General features: G+C 36.3%; 1 protein-coding gene across 2 annotated transcripts in view; it reads right to left on the minus strand.

The window, feature by feature from the left end:
- LOC139975453 (alkaline ceramidase 3-like) overlaps positions 1-21,864 on the minus strand; it is a 58,596-nt gene that overhangs the window by 11,491 nt on the left and 25,241 nt on the right. The window contains exons 4-8 of one of the 2 annotated variants that reach the window (XM_071983451.1): positions 13,488-13,540; positions 12,647-12,764; positions 7,992-8,047; positions 5,748-5,855; positions 773-877 (exon numbers count right to left, since the gene is read on the minus strand). In XM_071983451.1, coding sequence (XP_071839552.1) covers positions 773-877; positions 5,748-5,855; positions 7,992-8,047; positions 12,647-12,764; positions 13,488-13,540 — 440 coding nt within the window. Of the gene's footprint in view, positions 1-772; positions 878-1,226; positions 1,332-5,747; positions 5,856-7,991; positions 8,048-12,646; positions 12,765-13,487; positions 13,541-21,864 lie in introns of both variants that reach the window. The other variant, XM_071983450.1, reaches the window with a different exon arrangement.

Raw genomic sequence — 21,864 nt, forward strand, 5'->3', positions numbered from 1 at the left:
GAAACAGGAACCTGGTGAGTTTCATGTTAAAGTGAATACAGGTCACAGAGGAGGTCACGATTACAATACAATAAAGTTAGCATGTTATGAAAGTAGATCCAAAAACGTGTTGAAGCTTGTAAAAACACATTTTGTCACTACTTTTCATGGCTCTACTGCACCAGGGAACAAAAAGATCCATACAAAGTGACTTTCACACATAGTAATCTTATGAAAGAAAGAAAAACAGAAAAAAGGCCCACAATTTTCACTACAAAGAAAGCGGGACTAAATTTGGCAAATCTGAGGAGAGATTCAAAACTTTTATTCTCGGGATGTGGTTCGTATCTCTCCATTTCATCTGTTGAGGCTTCTGATAGTATCTCTATATCTAGTTGATTGAATGTAGGGTATCAATAAAAAAAAAAAACTCAACTAAATTGATACAAATTTCAAAACCAAAAGTTTGGTTTTGAATGTCAATATTGGGAAAGGTTAAGTTCAGAAGACAACATACATGTAAGACAATTCATTTAGAACAAATATACACAACAAGAGTCACCTATGAGGGTTATACACAGGCAAAGATACACAAATGGGTTTGCAAACACCAGAAAAAAAAAAAAAATTGGTAATTTTTGCAGGAGTGGGTGGATAAGGAGGGAAAACAGAGGGAACGTCGCTTAAAGAATCGGTTTAAATTTCATGCGGTTACGAAGAACCTCCATATCTGGAAAATCTGGGGTTTTTTTTTTTTTTTGCTCAATGAAAATTTTAAGTTGGACAAGCTCACCCTAAAATAACATGGGCATGTGTCCCTATGGCAGCCAGTACATGCCACCATGCATGTAGCTGGGTAAACACAGCCAGAGGAAATGGGAGAGATTGTCTTAGAGATCTGTGAAGACAAAAGAGATATATCAAGCCCTAAATAAAATGGAAAAACAACCAAAAAACGATGAAAGAACGATGAGATTTTTCCCAACGTTTAAAATGCTGTCACAACACACAGTCAAATCACCAACATACATTTTGTATGCATCTTCTTGAAAGGGCGACAGCCTTCGAAGGACGTCATCTGAATATTTAAGTTTGCAACAGTGCTTGCTTGTTGCTAACTGTTTCACGTTTGATTTTGTTGATTTTTGGACGATTAAATTTTTTCATAATTTTCTGACAATGAAGTTGACTGTGTGTTGCTATGGCAATATATGCAGCCCCGACTACCATCCACCTACGATCCTTACCCCCAGACGATGAGAATGTGTGTGGCGAGTCCACTCAGCAGATGCCACAGAAAATGGAGCTGACTGAAAATGGCCAATGGAGCTGGAAGCAAGGTTCTGATATACCTGTACGTGAGAAAGGTGGATGTTTCGAAAGCAAAATGAAATGGATGGATACTACATATATGTATCTAGATGATCACGATAAAGACCTTTCGCAAACTTCCCGTCGAGTTACTGGATCGTAATTTGAAAAAAAACAACAACAAACGTTGAAATATTGAAATGTCACATGGAATTTCATTACAGTTTCTTTCAGACGACAGTTTTACAAATTAGAAGTGTGTAGGCTAATCATCAGACTCAAAAAAAAAGATGAATATGAAACAGTGATAACTTTCTACATCTGATTGTCAGTTTCGAACTGCAATCTTGTGCGTAACAAAGAAACAAGTCTCTACTTCAGATAGCATGAGAGAATCACCAGGCAGTCAAAGAAAACAGCAGTTTGGTATTTGTAATTCTGTATATAATCAAATGTGAGTAGCCAGATTCATAAATGTTGAGCTAATCTTGTACTAAATTTTTTTTAAAAGAAAAAAAGGTATTTGTTTGAAAGATACCAGCCTAGTTTTGTAGACCAGTTGACAACGCAAGCAATATAAACTTTGATCTCCCTTCTGTGTTGTACAGATTTAAATGTTCATGTAAACTCAAACAAAATTAAAAACCTATTACCATATTTTATGAATATTCATTGATATACAGAATCTGAAGCCTATAAAATTAGCTATCTTTAAGTTTTGGTACTGAAAAGTAAACCCTGCAGTCTTTATGTGCAGCTATGCGAGTTGGTTTCCTTTTTAGTACTTTTTGAATTTGTTAACACTCAACATGACAATATGACAATGTGAAGAATTCAAAATGTTATTGTCAGACCTTGCAGTCACATATCGTTAGGTATATCTGATTTGACAGCAATTTGTGACATGGCAACTGTATTATTTCGTCTCTTTTGCACCTGAGGTGCCTAAACTCCTAGGAGATGAAGTGGAATTTTCTGGTGTGTTGGTCTTCCACAATTTCATGTCTCTCTTATACTGTATGTCTTTCACTGTGTGTTTGTGTGTGTTAGTATTGATATATATATTTATACATATACATATATACACACATTTTATATATATATATATATATACACATCTAAATATATATATACACACACACATATATATATATATATATATATATATATATATATATATATATATATATATATATATAGTATTTCCATAACACAATAAGCAAAAGTGCTACATTGAGGAATGGGTGGATCTCCACAGAGATATGTCTAATGTTTCCAATTCTTTTCATTCAAAAAAGTTACTTTAACTAGGAGGCCAACAGATTTATAGTGAGACCATTGTTGACAGCAAGGTTCTTGCTCTAATGTGGACACCAGGTTCCCTTTGACCCCACACAAAAACAACAGGATTCTGTGTATTTACCAAACTGGGGCTACATGTCATGTAAGGAGTGCATACAACCTGCATCTACAACCTGGTTTTCACACTTTGACCTCTCATGATCTCCACTGACCTTTGAACTCCAGATAAACCATAATTCGTAACATCTATACACTAGTTTTAGCATCCCACACATCCATGATTCAAAATGAAGAGGATCCACATCCTTTAAAATTCTCGTATTTACACTAAATTGTGCTCTGTTAGTCCCTCTGCTAAGAGGGATTTTGTTGTATTCGCATTGACATAAATAGATAGACAAACAAGAACTAACAGAGTGAACAGTAAACGTGAAACTGGTCTGTCAATTGCATGATGGGAAGAATGATTCATCCCCAAGCATGAGTCTGAGACTAAATGAGCATTTGAGAGATGAGATGAAACCATGTCATATAAACGTTTATGGATTGTTGAGCTTAAAAAATTATTGTGGAATATTCCAATAAGCCATTTAAAGAATGCAACTGTGTGTGACAATGTATGGTGAAGTCGAAATTATACGTAAGGATGTGAAGAAAACTGTCCATGTAGAAGTCTATACACCTAGTGTTGGGAAAATAAACTTCTGTTTTGCAATTTTTATTTTCTTAAATCATGAAATATACATTTATATACATAAAGAATCCAAAAAAGTTAGGTAAAACCCTCACTGAAGATAGTGCTCAACCAATGGGAGCAGGTAATAAAGTAAAACCATTAAATGAACTTCAGAGGCACATGTTATTGATACAAATTTGTTTTGTATAGATGGACAAGTACAACTTTAAACAAAGGAAATGAACATAACTTAAGCCATACACCAAGCTTAACTTAATCAATACAACCAGCATAACTTAATCCATACATCCAGCAAAACTTAATCCTTACATCCAACTTAACATTCCCCACACATCCAGCATAACGTAATCTATACATCCTGCTTAACTTAATCCAACATCCAGATTACCTTAATCCACACATCCAACTTAACATAACCTTCACGTTGCATCCAGCATAACGTAATCTATACATCCTGCTTAACTTAATCCAACATCCAGATTACCTTAATCCACACATCCAGCTTAACTTAATCAATACAACCAGCATAACTTAATCCATACATCCAGCAAAACTTAATCCTTACATCCAACTTAACATAACTCACACATCCAGCATAACGTAATCTATACATCCTGCTTAACTTAATCCAATATCCAGATTACCTTAATCCACACATCCAACTTAACATAACCCACACGTCCAGCATAACTTAATCTATACATCCTGCTCAACTTAATCCAACATCCAGATTACCTTAATCCACACATCCAGCTTAACTTAATCAATACAACCAGCATAACTTAATCCATACATCCAGCAAAACTTAATCCTTACATCCAACTGAACATTCCCCACACATCCAGCATAACGTAATCTATACATCCTGCTTAACTTAATCCAACATCCAGATTACCTTAATCCACACATCCAACTAAACATAACCTTCACGTCCAGCATAACGTAATCTATACATCCTGCTCAACTTAATCCAACATCCAGATTACCTTAATCCACACATCCAGCTTAACTTAATCAATACAACCAGCATAACTTAATCCATACATCCAGCAAAACTTAATCCTTACATCCAACTTAACATAACCCACACATCCAGCATAACGTAATCTATACATCCTGCTTAACTTAATCCAACATCCAGATTACCTTAATCCACACATCCAACTTAACATAACCCACACGTCCAGCATAACGTAATCTATACATCCTGCTCAACTTAATCCAACATCCAGATTACCTTAATCCACACATCCAGCTTAACTTAATCAATACAACCAGCATAACTTAATCCATACATCCAGCAAAACTTAATCCTTACATCCAACTTAACATTACCCACACATCCAGCATAACGTGTTCTATAGATCCTGCTTAACTTAATCCAACATCCAGATTACTTTAATCCACACATCCAGCGTAAATTAATCCATACATCCAGCTTAAGTTCATCCACACATCCAGATTAAATTCATCCATACTTCCAGCTTAACTTAATCCATACATTCTTCTTGACTTAATCCATACATCCAGCTTTACTAAATCCATACATACAGCTAAACTTAATCCAACATCCAGCTTAACTTAATCCAACATCCAGCTTAACTTAATCCATACATTCTTCTTGACTTAATCCAACATCCAGCTCAACTTAATCCATACATTCTTCTTGACTTAATCCATACATCCAGCTTGAATTAATCCAACATCCAGCTTAACTTAACTCACTTATCCAGCTTAACTTAATCCACACATCCAGCTGTATGTAGACTTTGTATCAATAATTTGGCCTCTAAAGTTTACTGAATAGTTCTGGATTTCTTTTATTACAGATATACATTTTAAAAGCCTCATATTTTGTGGATAATAACATTCCTATAACATATTGTCAATATGTGAATCTTTGATCATGGTTGGCAATATACTGATTCAAAGATGAAAATAATTTCTGTTTTGATAGTACTACTGTGTGTTACCTGTATAAACTGTATAACACCTTCTTGACCTTTGACATTATATGACTGTGAAATCTAAGAGACCATTATTTTAAGTGTCTGTTTTCCTTGAAGGTGTGTCTAAACAAATAAAGAAATGTTTTCTAAGACTTGTTTATTCAATGGTTTGTCAAATATTTCAGTCATGTATGCTCCTGAATTGGTAGCAAAAATGAATGCCAAATGAAAAGTTTGTGAATTATTCAATCCAATAAATTTCCTTAATTTTGAAACCAAAAAAAGGAGAGACAAAACAAATAGAACCCCAAGATGTGCATTCTAAATGTGCTACAATGGCTCATGAGATCAACAACAGTATACAAAACCTTTCTAAAACGACAATACTGAAACCGTTTACATACATTAGGACAATAGACGCCTCTCTGGATATACAACGCGATAGCGTCTATATCGACTGTAGCCGCATCAACATTATGGAACATCCAATTAAAAAGCAGTGAATTTACCTGATCTGTGGACAGAAGTGGTTGTCTATATTCCAGAGTATAAAACCAGAAGCGTAGGTTGCAACCGCATAGATGAAAAGGTACTTGGAGTATTCAACGCATTTCCAGCTGCAAAGGGGGACAAACGATGCATAAGAAAGATAGAGAAATAAAGAAATAATTCAGTTAATATTTAATAGACAATGCGGCGGCTTGTTACTTACAGTTAGATTCGTCCAACACGGCAGCATACAGAAAAGTTGTACTCAAAGCCGAAGTCACAGTGAATTAATCAGGTCACACATCCGGAGTCTATGCATGCTGAGTTCTTCAATACTGCCCTCATTGCATTTCGGGAAACATTTCATACTGTATAGTTTTGATTTCCAATTATTGTGTACATAATTTTGTCATATGCTGTACACTGTGTTGTAGGATAATTAATGTTTCTTTTGATGATGAATACATGGCTACCATAGGGACTCAACCATCCTCTATACCTAACTCAACCATCCTCAAATCCCTAACTCAACCATCCTCCAATCCCTAACTCATCCATCCTCCAATACCTAACTCAACCATCCTCTCAGTACATATTATCCTTGTGTCTGACTTTTTTTCTCTCTAGGGCATTCACTATTAAATGACATTCATCTTGTAAGTATGTAGGTTGCAGTCACTTTCAATGTGCTATTACCAAGTGTATTATAACCTTTTTGCATTTTAAGCAAATTAAAGTAACCTCCGCGTTTCTGTTATTTACAGATCCTTCTCTCTGAACAGTGTACACTAAAAGTCATCAATTCTTATGCTGTACGTATAGGCGGTGATGGATGAAGATCGAACATTAAGTGAAATGTTACCGGGGGACCAATATCAACTCTGTGCACAAATTTACGATTGCTTTGGCACATTGCCATTAGCGTCTGACTTAAATCAACAAAGCCGGCATTCTTTCAAGTGAAGCACTCGGGCCTGGAGTTCAAGCATGGATGGATGAGAACATACAGTTATAAAATGTAGGGTACTTATTGCCCTCTGAAAAGCTTTAAAGACATTTTATAGGTCCAAATCTACAAGCAGTCAAAAAACATTCAAGCATCTCAAATTTCCAAAAACAAGAAAAGGGAAATGAAGGAGGAGGCATGCTGTCTTTATTTGTTTTCTTTTAACAGGTTGGTGTTTTAACATTTTCACACATGAGGACACCTTTAATGTTTCAACCAATGGGAATATCTGGTGGGACAAATAGAGGATGCTTAGTAACAGTAACTAAGGTATTTAATACCTTGTTAACCCAACCCAGCTTACCTCAGGTATTACCTTGTTACCCCAACCCAGTTTTACGCGATTTTGAAGACCATGTAAAAAAAAAAAAGATCTTTAAATCGTTTTGGAAAATGTCGAGTCATTTTGTCCATTTTTGTAATGTAAACAAACCTTTGCAGGAAATTTGACAATTTTCATCTGCACCGCTCCCCGACGAAAGTTAATGAGAATGAAAGATCTAATTTTTTTTCCATCTTTTGACACTTGAATGTAGCCTGGATTAGGATACAGGAAACAAATGCTTTCTCAAATTGGGCAGAATTTTGCCCCAGTTTGCATGCGTAGGAGTTTTAAAAAGACCTCTGGACAAGGCAGGGGATAACAAAAAATTTTGAATTTTAGAAATCAGCCAAAAAAAAGATGTTAGAACATAATGTCTAGAAGTATGCAGGAATTAGTTTTGTGTTTCGAAAGCGTGTTTTAATGCGTCGTGTGTTAAACATTTGTAAATCTGTAGCCCGCAAACCTCTCCATTATTTCAACGGCCGTGCTCAGGTGTACTTGCTGGTCAAAGGTTACATTCTCGCACTGTTTTTTTTCAAGCAAATACTTCTTAAGTAATAACTAATTTATAACTTGCAGGCTGCTTTCTCTTTTGCTCTTCCCTCCTAATTTGTTGTACAAACATCTCCGACCTTTATGCCTACTATCAATTACCCTTTCGCAATTTGGGTGGAGCTGACCTGAGTAAAATATTAGGTTTCTGGAAACGTCACTTCTCCATGCACAGTTGAATATTGATAGTATCATAAGACTGTAGCATATATTCAAAAGCAAAATGAAACCCTTAAAATATGGTTTCAAGTAAATACTTTGAACCTAACTTTAGCATTATGCCTTTTATACGGAAACAAAAAGCGAATATAATTATGAAAAATTCATAACACATACTTGCCTGAACTAGGACTTATGTATCATTACATCTTTCTGACTTACCAAGATAGATAGAAGCCTCGGACAATCATGACAATCACAAGTGTTCCGTACGCAGCCTGTCAAAGAAATAAGAACTCTCATTGGTTAAATTTAATCCAGCATAAAATGATCACGTCAGTTACATGTTGTTCTCTCCTTTTCACACACAAGAAAATAATAATAATAATCAAACATGTTACTGGTGCTTTATCAATTTTTCATGACAAATATAAACTAGCATGAGCAAAGATGATGATCAATTATCTTCAATGAGTATGGTACAGAATATTAATAATAAAAATATAACTCAAGAAACGGACCATGTTGTCAAACCTTCTTGACAATTCTTTAACGACTAACTGCAGGAATAGTTTGATCATATGATAATAATGACTAGTCCTATATAGCGCAGACCCCAACAAAAGTTGTTCAATGCGCTCTACGGGTACTGAAGGTGCAAAAACTAATAGAGTTGAAAGAAAAGAAAAAGTTTTAAGACAGCACCTGAAGTGAATAATAGAATCCAAAGACCTAAGTCTATATAGTCATATATTTCTCATTCATCCCATGCACATCAATGTTTAACAAATTAAAACAGAGATCAAATACACCACAAGGTTAAATGGTTAAAGTATGGCCTCTTCCCCTATGGCCTCAAAACCCAGTAAAGACCATCAAGGGGTCCATGTCCCTCAATAATTTTACTGTGGGTGTGATGCTTCCATGGTGTCATTTTCAACATTACAAAACATATTGTAGGTCTGACTCTAGCCTTCCCTTCCCCTCCCCCCCCCCCATTTCAAATGTGTCAGTGTCCCACTATACCTGAACTGACTATTGCAAAGTGCATATATTCTTGTTAACGAATACAGAAATAATCCTGCTGAATTTCTGCTGAAATATCAAATATTAAAACTACACACACATATGCCTATAATGTGATATCACAGTGACTTTAATTAAGGCCAAGAGATATCTCTGGTCTGATGAAACAGGGTTTGGGAGTTAATGATGGACTGTTTCTTCCTATAAATACTGTATATTTTACAACATTAGCGGAATGGGATGTTACTACTGAATGTATGTACGGAACTTGTATTACATAAAGTAGTTAATCTCCCTATCATAAGAGCATCAAACGTACACGCTATTATACATGTACACAAATAGTTCAAAAGAGTTCTCATAAATTTGTTATCATTTAGTAAATTAATGCGATGCACCAACCCAATTTTTGTAATCGAAAGTCGTAACTTCCGTATAGTATGTCCCTGCATGTAGCATGTCAATTTTGTCACATTTTATATCACCCATAAAACATCTGGGAATTTAATTAAAATTCTATAAGTTACATAATAACTGTTTTACACCTGACAGCCCATAGCAATATAATATGAATGGCTTCTGATGGATTGAAAGAGAAGAGGGATATCAAATACACGGTTGATATACAAAACCATACAAAACCATATACAAACACTCAATCCTTACGACAAAATATAGCCGTAAGAATTTAAGCAGCGAGATAAAATCACACAAGTTACAACAAGGATAATAAAATCACCACAGGCTGACATGCCTCCTTTCCTTGTAGACTGTTAGTCCATTTTAGCTAACTCAGCCTATTAGTCTTAATTCACTGTAAAACTACACAGCCTCCTTAGGTCCTGTCTTAAAAGCTGATACATCATTTTTGCTTAGGATGTATTTAAAGAGGCTGGTTACGTTTTGCTAGCAATGTTGGCTTTAGATAACTTGTTACTCCCTCAGTAATTGACAATGTTTTCTCTTCTACCCTCTGTTTTCCTAAGGTGGCCTGACCCCGATAAGCCATCATTTTGTCAGCTGGTATCTCCACCACTTCCATTATAGTTGTTGGTAATGACTTAACACTGCAACAGTTTGTACTGTAAACTCTTGATATAATTCTCTATATCTTGTTGAATTTAACTCTGCTTGCAGGGCGTGGAGTTAATAGTCTGAATACAGAGACCCATAGGTCTGTCCCTCAGATGCAACACAAAACTCAATGTGGGAAGAAATAAAACAAAGACCTTTTAATTATGGCCTCAAAATGGCATGTTTCCAATTTTTTTACGAATGGTGTTGACGATCACCCAAGGGTGCTCTGTTGTTTATATGGAGTTAAATGAGCTTGTTTTGGCAGAGTAATTGGAATTTAATAAAACACTGGATTAACATTAACATTTAGGCCTGCATTGAGGAACTGACTTACATCATCAATTACAGCCTTTAAAGGAGCATTCCAAAGATTTTAATAGCAAACTTCAAAGATGAATATCTTGAAACCAGACTAGCTTTAAAGGCATCGAAGACTCGCCCCAAACCGCGCTCTGAAAAAGTTAACTTTCCATTGCTTGCAAGTGAAGTTTTCTGCTTGTCGCTACAAAATGCAGACAGTAATGAAACATGATACCTTGTTATTTTAGCTGGACCTGAGATGTCCATAGCTGTATCGTTTGTACACTGTGCTGTGGGTATTGAACGCAGCTGTATGTACTGACTGTACACTAGTCTCTAATTACTGACGGTAGCAAGCTGTGTGTGTATTTTCTGGGAGCGATGGTGGTGTCTAACACTTATGTTACACCTCATTCGAAACTAGGTCAGATTACTGGATTAGACGTTTCTTTTTGTGGGAGTCTTCACATCCTTTAAACCATTACTAGCACTCTAATTATTTTCTCTCTTTTTTTCTTGCACTATTCTGCCTAAATATATCCTGTAAAAAACAGCAGTCCGTGACTTTTCTGCTTTCACAAGTCAGCAAACATGGGCATGGTACATTGATTTGAAATTAATACAGTCTTGATCCACTCCAATCGGGTATCGATCAGATTCACTTGACCTTAGAAAGGAACTACTCTTTAAGATTAAAACAGTTCAGAGAGCTATTAGTCAATTAATTAGTACATGATGACATCAGCAACTTTTCTTTTTATTATTATTTTTTAATTTGCAGATTACAGTATAAGCTATGTTTATAGTACTGTATGTTGTATATATAGTTTAAAACAACTGGTGTAGCATTAGCTAGGCTTTTGATATCTGTGTTAAAAAAGAAACAGACTTTTTAAAGTCTAGATCAAACAGTGACAAAGAGAGAGATGCTGTTCACAAACTTGCTTAGTTGTTGCAAAAGCCTCCGTAGATAAATATGCTAAGTTTAAACTAAATTTTTAGCTGTTGCATTTTTCACTAGGGATCATGACAAACTGAATACAAAACAATTGTTGTGTTGTCTGGGGGTAGGAAGCTTCCAAAAAGTGCAGGGGGGGGCACATCATCAGAGGGTCACTTTCTCATTCCACAACCAAAACTTGTTATGCTTTAAACCGATACACACCGGCCATATCACTTAAATATATATGATGTGTTAGTATGCTATCAATACTATTATGGTGCACGTGACTCTATTAAAAATTAACAAAGGCTTAAGATATCCAAACGACAGTTCTTCACCAAAGGGGCACATTTTATTTGCCAGAAGGGCACATTTGCTATTTTGGAAAACATTGTGGGGGGGGCAGGTGCCCCAGGGCTCCTACCCCCTGCATGTGTTGTGTCGTCTTGTCTTGTCTAGTCACCAATTCCACATAAATTGACAAGAAAATTTGTGACGTTTTCTCCTGCAACTGGAGATATTACATAACACGAAGGCCCATAAACTATACATTTTTATATTGTACCGACGTATTTGACAAACATACCTGTCGTGATGTTAATGTGACAAAGGTAACACTATATACTGTACATAGTGGTTTTATGACAAATTGCAATTTGGGAGGACAATTGGACTTAAAACAACCATAAGAAGAAGTTAGTTTTATTCTGTGTTTTCTACAGGCAAATCTACACAAAATAGATTTCAAGATCTTCCTTTTAAATACAGGGCAGTTGAAAGTGCATAGTAATTTTGTAACCTTGGTTTTGAACTGACTACTTCTGATGTATCAGAATACAAAGAGAATCCTTAAAATCGGGATTCAATGCTTCAATACTTCATAGTTTGATTAACAACTTATGCTTTTATAATTCACCGCCCGTATATGATTAATCAATTTGCTGTGATAATACTGCAACTGTTTTGCTTGTCTCATTCAATTTGAAGGTCAGATCAAAAAGCAATTTGTTTTTTTTACTAGAAAAATATTATTTTCCCTCTGTGGATAAAGTATGTCATCTGTATTTTATAAAGAATTGCAGAAGACATTGTCAGCGCTATTCCATGTGACGATGAAATCGCCAGGCACCTTTATAAAACCTTGATTAACTAAATGTGGTTCCCGCCCACTGAAGTGACCAATGTACCTATAAGCATGGATCTCACTAATAGATCCATGCTATAAGATAGGCTGTCTAGCTATTGAAACGTGACATGAACTTCAAGGGCTATGTACTTTTTTGGGGGACCAGTCTTTAAGGGTTTCCCCATGGTCCACATGCAGCAGATGGTTCCTGGCAGAAATCCATTTCTGTGTATTTAATCCCCCCCCCCTCCGCTATAAGCGCCTGCACTCAGATACTGGTAATTCGGTCACCTGGAACTTCCAGATGGGTGACAAATTCAAAATGTTCCCCATACCCCTGGTTACGCCACTTCCCTGGTTACGCCACTCCCCTGGTTACGCCACTCCCCTGCTTACACCACTCACCTGGAAAAGATATGGGTTTTTAAAGGTGATATAGATTCCTGTTACTCCCGCACATACAAAGAGAAGCAAGGCAATCAGTCCTTTGTTATGATGGTCTCTCTTGGAATGACATTCGAATCTAACAGTGGAAAAAAAATTAAAACACACAAAAACAAATGGGTGAAAAATTAATAATGTGGGACAAATTTAAGGCCAACATTTCTGAGAGAGGAAATGAACTGAAATTTCAGTTGTTACTTTTAATATCACCAATGGCAATGGCAGTGGTGGGTGCTACGTGGGGCATGAGGGGGAAATTCCCCCAGATTTTCCCCTTGCTACCCTCCTACCCTCCTTACCCCTGTTTCCCCCAATCAGATCTGCTACTTATCCAAAATATATAGAACTATAGGCTAATACGGTAGTTTGTATTAGAAACACCTTCCAATGCGATGCATTATTGTGAAAACTTGTCAATTGATAGCACCATTTTACACCTAAGTAACTTTACTTGTAGAAAAAATCCCAAAGACGTAACAAAAATTAATTAATCAAAACTAGAGCCTGTCGTTGGCAAAACGGCCGTAAAAATTGAATTCTGAGTTGGTTTGTCTCTCTTTCTTAATTAATATCAACAAGTTAAGGCATCACAGACACACACACACACAGACACGCCATCACCCGCATAGATTTCCTTTACCTCCAGCAAGGATTTCAAAAGCTAAGGAGTTAGTGAGGGAACACTTTTTTTTGTCAACATAAACAGAGACCTAACAGTGGAAACAGGAAAAATCAGTACGACCGACTGATTTGTGTGAATGACTCCCGGAGCGACATTTCTCTCAGATACGCATTGACTCACATGCAGTAGAGGAAGAGGCAGGACCCCCAGATCATCGGAAGTTCATCTAGGAGCTACGGAGGAAAGGAAAGACAACAATCACTTAAAAAAAAGACTTATGTAATTGTGGAAGACATGGAAAACATGTGTTTCGTGCAGTGCTAGCCAAACAATGACCTGCCTAAGATGCTTAGTCGCTGACAGCCGTTGTTTCTAAGTACATAATAGCCAGCACTAGGGAACAAGGCTTTTGTTGTTGTGGTAAATGTTTGCTTTTTGTTTTACATTTTGACATGTATCACTTAGAATAATGTGAAATGAAACCTTGTATTAAATCTAATATACAGACTGATGGTGAGAAATCATTTGTTTTCATATTTTATTTCAGCCACCGCCGCCGCATTCTCAGGTTTGATTGTAAGGCAACCGATGTACAGTAGATCATGCAGCTGGTCTACAGCAGAATATCGTGACCAGAAGAAAAATCTCTGAATGAGAAGGAAATATGTTCTGTTCACATTATACTTGGTTCTCCCATCGTGTCAAGAGCGAACCAATCAGTAAAGCGATGAGTAACTTGAGACTTAACAATGATCTGATTAATTTCCATTTAAGTACAGAATAGTACTGTGTGTCATTTGCAATTTTACACAGGCTTGAAAACTCCTCAAAGCTAACTTGATAAGTTATGAGGTTACAACCAATTTACTGAAAACACTTTTAAACACTTTTTGAAAACACTTTTATAGTGAGTTCTGTCAGAGGTTCAAAATAAAATAAAAATTCTTGAAAGTTTGTGTCAAATTTTAATGTAAAGTCTGTGTTATTATTATTATGTTTCATTGGCAACATTTGGCATTGTTTACAGCTTTCTTGAATCCAAAGTAGCATATTGTTGGATACAATAAGGTATTAACAGAGATAGGTTTTCAAGTACAGTACCTTAGATATGCCCTTAATGGGGTATAGGGTGAGTTTCCATGGTGCCACAAAATAGCAACAAGTCCCAGGCAAACTGCCAACTTATATTCAAGTGATATTCCATTGTAATATCTGTATACAGCTATTACCCGTGTAATTACAAGGGATATGCATGACTTCACACGAATGTGTTCGGACTGTTGAATTTACAGCGTGGACTTGTATAATTGGTACTTTGGTAAATATCCCTAAAATAGCACATGGGCCCTCGATCTGGAATCAATTGTTCAAGAGAGTGAAGCATATTATTTGTTGTGATTGTTGTTCACGGTATGGCTGTGAGTGAATTGTGAATTTTAAGCAAGAATTTAAGCAATTACAGACCGTACACTGTTCTTTTATGTGCTGTGAAAAGAAGACCTAAATTCTATATATATACATGTGAACTGGAATTTTGTCAATGTGTTTTTTTATTGGCCTTGTCAATTAAACACTGAAAAGAAAAATCCTATTCGAGGTTGTAACCTTGAAAATTAAGGTTACCGCCCTTTTGTAAAGTATTAAATTTGTAACAAAGAAACAAAAACAAAAAATAAATCCAACAGCTAGATAAGCAAAAATTCCATATCGCGACAATGAAAACATATATAGGCACACATCACTTTTCTTATCACCAAGATTTCAAAACTTACTGGATTGCATATTTACGGTTGACGAGCTTACCTGTCTCCCCACTCTCATCCTACAGTGCCCAGAACGAACTGGTAAACTTTTAACACTGTGCGCCCTCTATGTCCGGACCTCTCCGGTCAATGCCCTTCCTTCTCATGATACCACCTCCCCTTCCCAAAGTGACTTCCCTGTTAAAGTTAACCAGTTCATCTAGGCACGGCAGGGCAAGAGTGCTAAGGTTGTGGAGAGACAGGTAAGCGAGGAGCGAAGTAAATTACATATAACTGTGTTTGGTCAGGAGAAGATATACTGTACAATTTCTACTTCAGGTTTGATTAGTAACAGAGTTGACTGCGCACCAAATTCCAGACAGCTAATTGTCAATAAATTGCCCAATTTATGTAGCAAGACTCCCTTTAACCCATGGCACAGACAGCAAATTTCTATTGGTTCCCATGCCAAGGACTTTATCTTTTCAAGTAATTTCAAGTAATTTATCCTTTCAAGTAACTTTCCCTTGTAATTATCTCGATCAGGGCTCAAAAATATCAGCTGCGATATTTGTGACGGACAAACAGCTATATCAGCAAGCTGTTGGAATTGTAAAAAACTGGTGCATCTTATGGTTTTGGGAAGGATTATGTGCACTGTTTTCTCTCACTTAAAGGTTGTCAGTATAGGCCCCAAATTATAGCACGTTATGATTGCTAGAAGTTGTCAAAAAGTACTTTCCTGGAGGTCTTTACTCTCCAAATTGTTCTCAGACATTTTTAAGGAACACACAAGACGACTGAATGTCCTAGTGATGAAAATTTCCTCAAAGGTTGTAATAAAAAACAGTTTAAGAATTTTGACCAAAAGGTGACCATATTTGAATATCTAGCATATTTGGGGGCAATACATCATACCTTTAAGAAAAAAAACTGCTTTAAATTTCTTTTTGAAAATTGCCTTTGTACCCTTTCGAAAGCTGAAAAACTTCCTGTGGTTTTAGGCGTTACCATTTCAATAAAACTCCAAGCTCTAAAATTAGTTACTTTGCTCCTCCCAATCCTTAATTCGAGCCCTGTAATACATATCCTCGTCACTGTACAGCTTCACAGAGGAAGGATGCATCATTGAGATATTAGTTCCCTTTTTGGGGCTGATGATATTCCAATGGATTTGTAAACGGTCGGAATTATTGCTGTTATTTAAGAGTGTATAGCATTACAAGTTTCCTTTTTCATCGATATCAGCTGGGTGTTGCAACCTAACACTCGTTGACACTGATACGTGTACTACTGACACTTAAATGGTCAACAAGACCGGCTTCAAATTTTAGCCAGCTAACTATTGCTTAAAATATATTTCAAGAGACCCACCCGGAGGATTGCTGGCTCTTGAGTTATTCCGAGAACTTGAAGGATGTCAGATGTCTAAGTGAAGGTTTAAAGGAGAGGGGAGGCCGTGGGAGGGGGGGGGGGGGAGGGCAGAGATATGAAATTTTAAGTGTTAGCATCAGTGACTGTTACTTGATTTCTGGCATATTTTGGGGTTATGACTAATTACATATAAGCTGATACACATACTGTACTTTCTGATAGGATCACAGAAGGGTAGGATAGTCTACTGTACATTCATAACAATATCACAAAACTAAGTCAAGCAGATCTACTGTGAACATTATATTCTTTGAAACATCTTAGTTTAATACATCTGTTATTAAACCTGAAACTAGCAACACCAGTGGCCATATTATCAACATGGGATTGTTCCCAAGCAGCACACCATGTTGGCCTTGCAACTGAACCAAAACTCCAATCTTCTTTGAATTCTCTCATTTGAATAAGCATGAACGTAGATCTAAAAATCTTACACTGCTTGATATCAGACACCTAGATGAAAAAGGGAATTTCATTCTACATAAATACCTCAATGTTCAATGCTGGAGGTATAATCAATAAATTAACACAATCAATTATATCACGTTTGACTGAATGAAATATTCGAACTATATATCTCCATTTTTGAACCCAAAATGTTTTAGATCAAAGTGTGGCTGTGCCAAGGGAGAGCGTATATATCACAAAAAGACCAAACTACAATAACAAGGCCACATGTGCAATATAAGCCTTAAATAATCAATATTTTTCTCTATTCAACTATGCTTACTCAGCCAGATCAGGTACAAGACCATAGGACTCTTACCATAGCAATCTTTGTCTTTGATAGCAACCTTCATATAATAACAAAGACCAGCTGTGCAGGCAAATGTGTCACCAATCAATTAACATTGTACTACTGTAATTCAACACTTCTTCTCCACACTGGTTACAGATCACTGATACCAGATAGAACCAGATAGAAACTCACTAGAAATAATACCCATTACATGGAGGGAAATTCCTTGGGCAGTTGTTAGCTTGTGGAGCATGGAGGTAAAAACAGAAGCATATCAATGAAAATAGATTTGCTGTCTGCAGCACTTCCACTGCATGTGCACAGTCCAATTGCATTGTGCCCGCTGAGCTATACAGTATATTGTTTACGTATTTGTTAAGGTTCACTGCACTCATTTGACCTCCATCTAACTTTGATTAACAAAATACTCTTCAGCCTCATGCTTGGTACTGTATTTCTCGACAGATTTAGAAAACTTTTAATTGTGCTTTTCTAGTAGATTAGGGTTGATGAGAACAAGGGTAATTAGGTCTCTGAGTCAAAATGATACTGCCTATATCAAACACAGTTCTAGGTATATATGAGTCAAGGTCAATAAAAAAAAGATTAAAAGAAGTGAACTGTTTTGACGATAGAAACGTTTGTAGTCAACTTGATAAATAAAAAATAAAAACCAAACACTGTGCGGTGCTTCACATTGTCGAAATTGATCACAAATTAAGGCTGCTTGCCTTTGCTATACTTGTGTCAAATACAACAATTAAATCAGGAAAATAAGGATCTAACAAATCTATGAATATTAAGGAAGCATTAGTCCTATATAGGCTGAGCCAACTGACAAAAGGTGTAATTTCAAACCGATATAGCACTTTGGCATAATTTAGCAGTTTGTGGGGTGAACGTGTAGCTTGAAATAGTTTCTAAATAGTTTAGTTTGAAAGAGAGTTAGTCTTGTTTCGATCGAGGTCATAACATGTGCAGGACTATTCATGCAATTTTGCAACAATCAATCTAACGCAGCAAACTCGTCTAAAAAAATGGATGATATTCTTAAAGTTAATTTTCAATTATGATTTCATCGGTCCAGGTGAGATTCAGATAAAAGATTGTACCAGATGAAGATTTATTAAGTGCTTTGTCTTTCATTCGATGGTCTGAATCATTAATTACCAATTAGGCAGATTAGCCTACCGTGTCATAAGGACCCACCCGGAACTGGTGTGCTTCTGTGTGAGTGCATGGTTTCGAAACCTCCGCCGAGGTGATATATGCCAAATGCCTTTGATTGTTTCAAGGCCCCAGCAGCTGCCTGTTGGATCACTGAGCCAGAAGTAATTTATGCCTCCTTTAAATTACCATCAGCTTGTGCCAAAATTCATTGCATTTAATGGAAATTTGATGCTTCTAATGAAGTTGCATATAAGGGTATCGCTTTAATCATAAATGTTTCATGAGTTGAAGAGTTTTATATAATTCCCTTGGCTTGTGATGTCACATTAGTAAAAAGATCCAACCAATTCACACTACATTATTTACGATTATTATTAAAGTACAGTACAACCGAGTGTCTTATATTAATGTTAATTTTGACCTGCTCTATATACAACTTCATCCTCTAAATCCTCTAATTCTAGTAAATGGGTTAACCCACAGATCAAATGTTCCTTAAAGGCATTGAAGACTCGCCCCAAACTGCAAGCGCCCATCTGAAAAAGTTAACTTTCCATTGCTTGCAAGTGAAGTTTTGTTCGTGTCGCTACAAAATGCAGACAGTACAGTAATGAATCGTGATACCTTGTTTTCTTAAGCTGGACCTGAGATGTCCATTGCTGTATCGTTTACACACTGTGCTGTGGGTATTGACCGCAGCTGTATGTACTGACTGTACACTAGTGTCTAATTACCGACGGTAGCAAGCTGAGTGTGTATTTTCTGGGATCGATGGTGGTGTCGAACACTTCTGTTACACCTCATTCGAAACTAGGTCAGATTACCGGCATGAGACATTTCTTTGTGCGCGAGTCTTCACTCCCTTTAATCCTCTAATTCTAGTATTTGGGTTAACCCACATATGTTTCTTTAAGGTACACATGTTGCAATTCTCAGACTACACTTATTACAAACCAACCTCCATCCCTAGATGAAATGAACTCAGCTGTGCTTTTCACTAATTGAATTCCCCAAGCGACAGCTATCGAAACACTAACTATTTTATTAGCTTGTTGTAAAACATGCAGCTGGCTCAAATACTATGCGATAAGTCCCATAAAAAACCCCACAATGATGTATGTAGCCTACAGGATACTATGATACTTCAGAGAAGATGAGAAATTAAAGCATTATCTTATGCTCCGCAAACATTGCAATAGGCTGCCGTCAAGTGATTGAACTTAACACCAGACTTGTTCATTCATGAAATGACTGCTAACAACAGCTATTAATGCGAACAACCAAAATTTGTACTAAATATTTTGAAATTCCCCCTTGCAGCAGCTAGTGAAATAACAGACTATTATATTAACTAGTTGTAAAGTATGCAGCATTTTCAAAACTTTTGAGAGCACAGCAGATCCACAACCATGTACCCCTGTAGATCTAGTGTACAGCCTACAGGGTACAATACCACACTTTCAGAGAAGAGTAGGACTACCAGCATTAATCATATCTGCAGCAGACATTGCTTATCACCAGGGACTTGCTTATTCATGACTGCTAATAATGACTATTGATCATATAAATGAGAGACCAAAGTTTGCACTTTTTCTGTTGTGAAGAAATGTGAGTTGGTATTGAGCATAGTAGGTCCCTGCTGTACGACTTTGTAAATCACCTTCAAGCAGGCTTTCCATACATTTGGTTGCCAATTTACTATAATTTTCCCAAACTTAAGTAGTATCATGATTTAATAGTATGTGTGCTGTATGGGAAAATTATAATCAGAGACATAGATTGATCAAATTAAATTATGAGACTCTCCAAGCTTAATCTGATTAAATATAACCACTCGTTATAAATGAATAACTCGACTTGATTTACAAAAACAAAATTGGTCAACCAAATGTCTGTATATAATTATACAAAATTATTATTTGTCAACACAGGATAGAAGACAGACAAGAGGACTGAAGTAGATCAGTATAGTTTTCCAAGTTTTGAGCTTTTCCGCTCTTATACTTTACTGATCTCTTTTCTGAAGCAAAACTCGACAGGTACTAATAGTTTATAAAAACTGCATTCTTATGAGACTTGAGTATCGAGTACCAAAAAGTAACCAAAATTAATGCTGGGCTGCATTGAGGTCTTCAATACAAAAATAGTGGTCTGCTTCAGATGGGACTGCTTTAAAATAATTAAAGCAGCATTTTGCGTTGGGTCGCTTTTTTCCACCTTTTTAACATGTGCATCAATTTTTTTACATGTATCAATCATAAAACAGCAAACTAAGATACCATCCAAGTTTCACCCTGCCAAGAGCGTTAATTAGCGATTAATTAACGATTTATATCGATAATGAGTAAAAGTGTCCTCGACAAAGTTTTCATATCTCCAAATTCACTAGTTTGAATTCCACCAATCAGTGAATAGTATGTTTATTCATGGCATTTTGCGTTTGGTCGCCGTTTTTTACTTTTTTGACATTTCCATCGAGTTTTTTACATACATCAAATCACAAAACAGCAAATTAAGATATTAACCAAGTTTTTCCCTGCCAAAAACTTTAATTGGCGAGTATTCCGCATACAAAATTACATCGCATTCAGTTCCCAAACCCACTAGTTTGAATTCAACCAATCAGAGATGCAGGTTTAGTTATGAGCCGTTGCTAAAAATAGATTCAAGACTTTGCGTTGGGAGTTGTTATGCAACTCCCTGGTACAACTGCCATATAGACTGTACACAAATCAAGTGTGGTGTTATATTACGTATCTGTCAATGACGTTCGTAGTGTTTAAATATTCATATTATGGGCGAGGTTTATTGGGTTCCCAACGGAAAATATCTTGGAGAACAACAAAGTTGAAAGTTGCAATTTTTTCGACTTTTATGCCACCATTTGAAGTAAAATATAAATAGATAAGCTAGTTATGTATGTCGTTATGGCATAGTGGAGTCAGTGAGGTTGAGAAATATCATAGTCGAGGACGCAAAATGCTGCTTTAACATACTAGCTCTATAAATTACATGAACCCTTTTACAACATCTGGGCAAAATGAGACAGTGTTATCACACTGTATACATGTACACATGTGGAATATAATTTACTGCCTCATTCAAATCTGCACTTACTTCATGAAAAATTGAAAATGACTAAAAAATTAATTAAATTCCTTCCATCCTCCCTCCCGACTATAGAAACTTGCAATGACATTTACAATTGAGCTCCGATAATACAGTGTGTTTTCAGCCTTACACAGCTATATATACTCATTCATCGTGTGCATGTTAATGTATGTTTCACATAAATTGCACTTTTAATTGCACATAAGTTCTCACTCTGATTCAACTGATGTTGTTTTCACATTGTTTTATTAAAAGATATACAGTACAGTATACAGAAAAACTGGTCATCACTTACTCATCTGGGCATTTACAAATGAGGATGCACACCTGTCTCCAATACAAATGCACTCCAGTCTTCCTA

This window comes from Apostichopus japonicus, chromosome 10, assembly GCF_037975245.1.
Source record: "Apostichopus japonicus isolate 1M-3 chromosome 10, ASM3797524v1, whole genome shotgun sequence".
Taxonomy (NCBI): Eukaryota; Metazoa; Echinodermata; class Holothuroidea; order Aspidochirotida; family Stichopodidae; genus Apostichopus; species Apostichopus japonicus.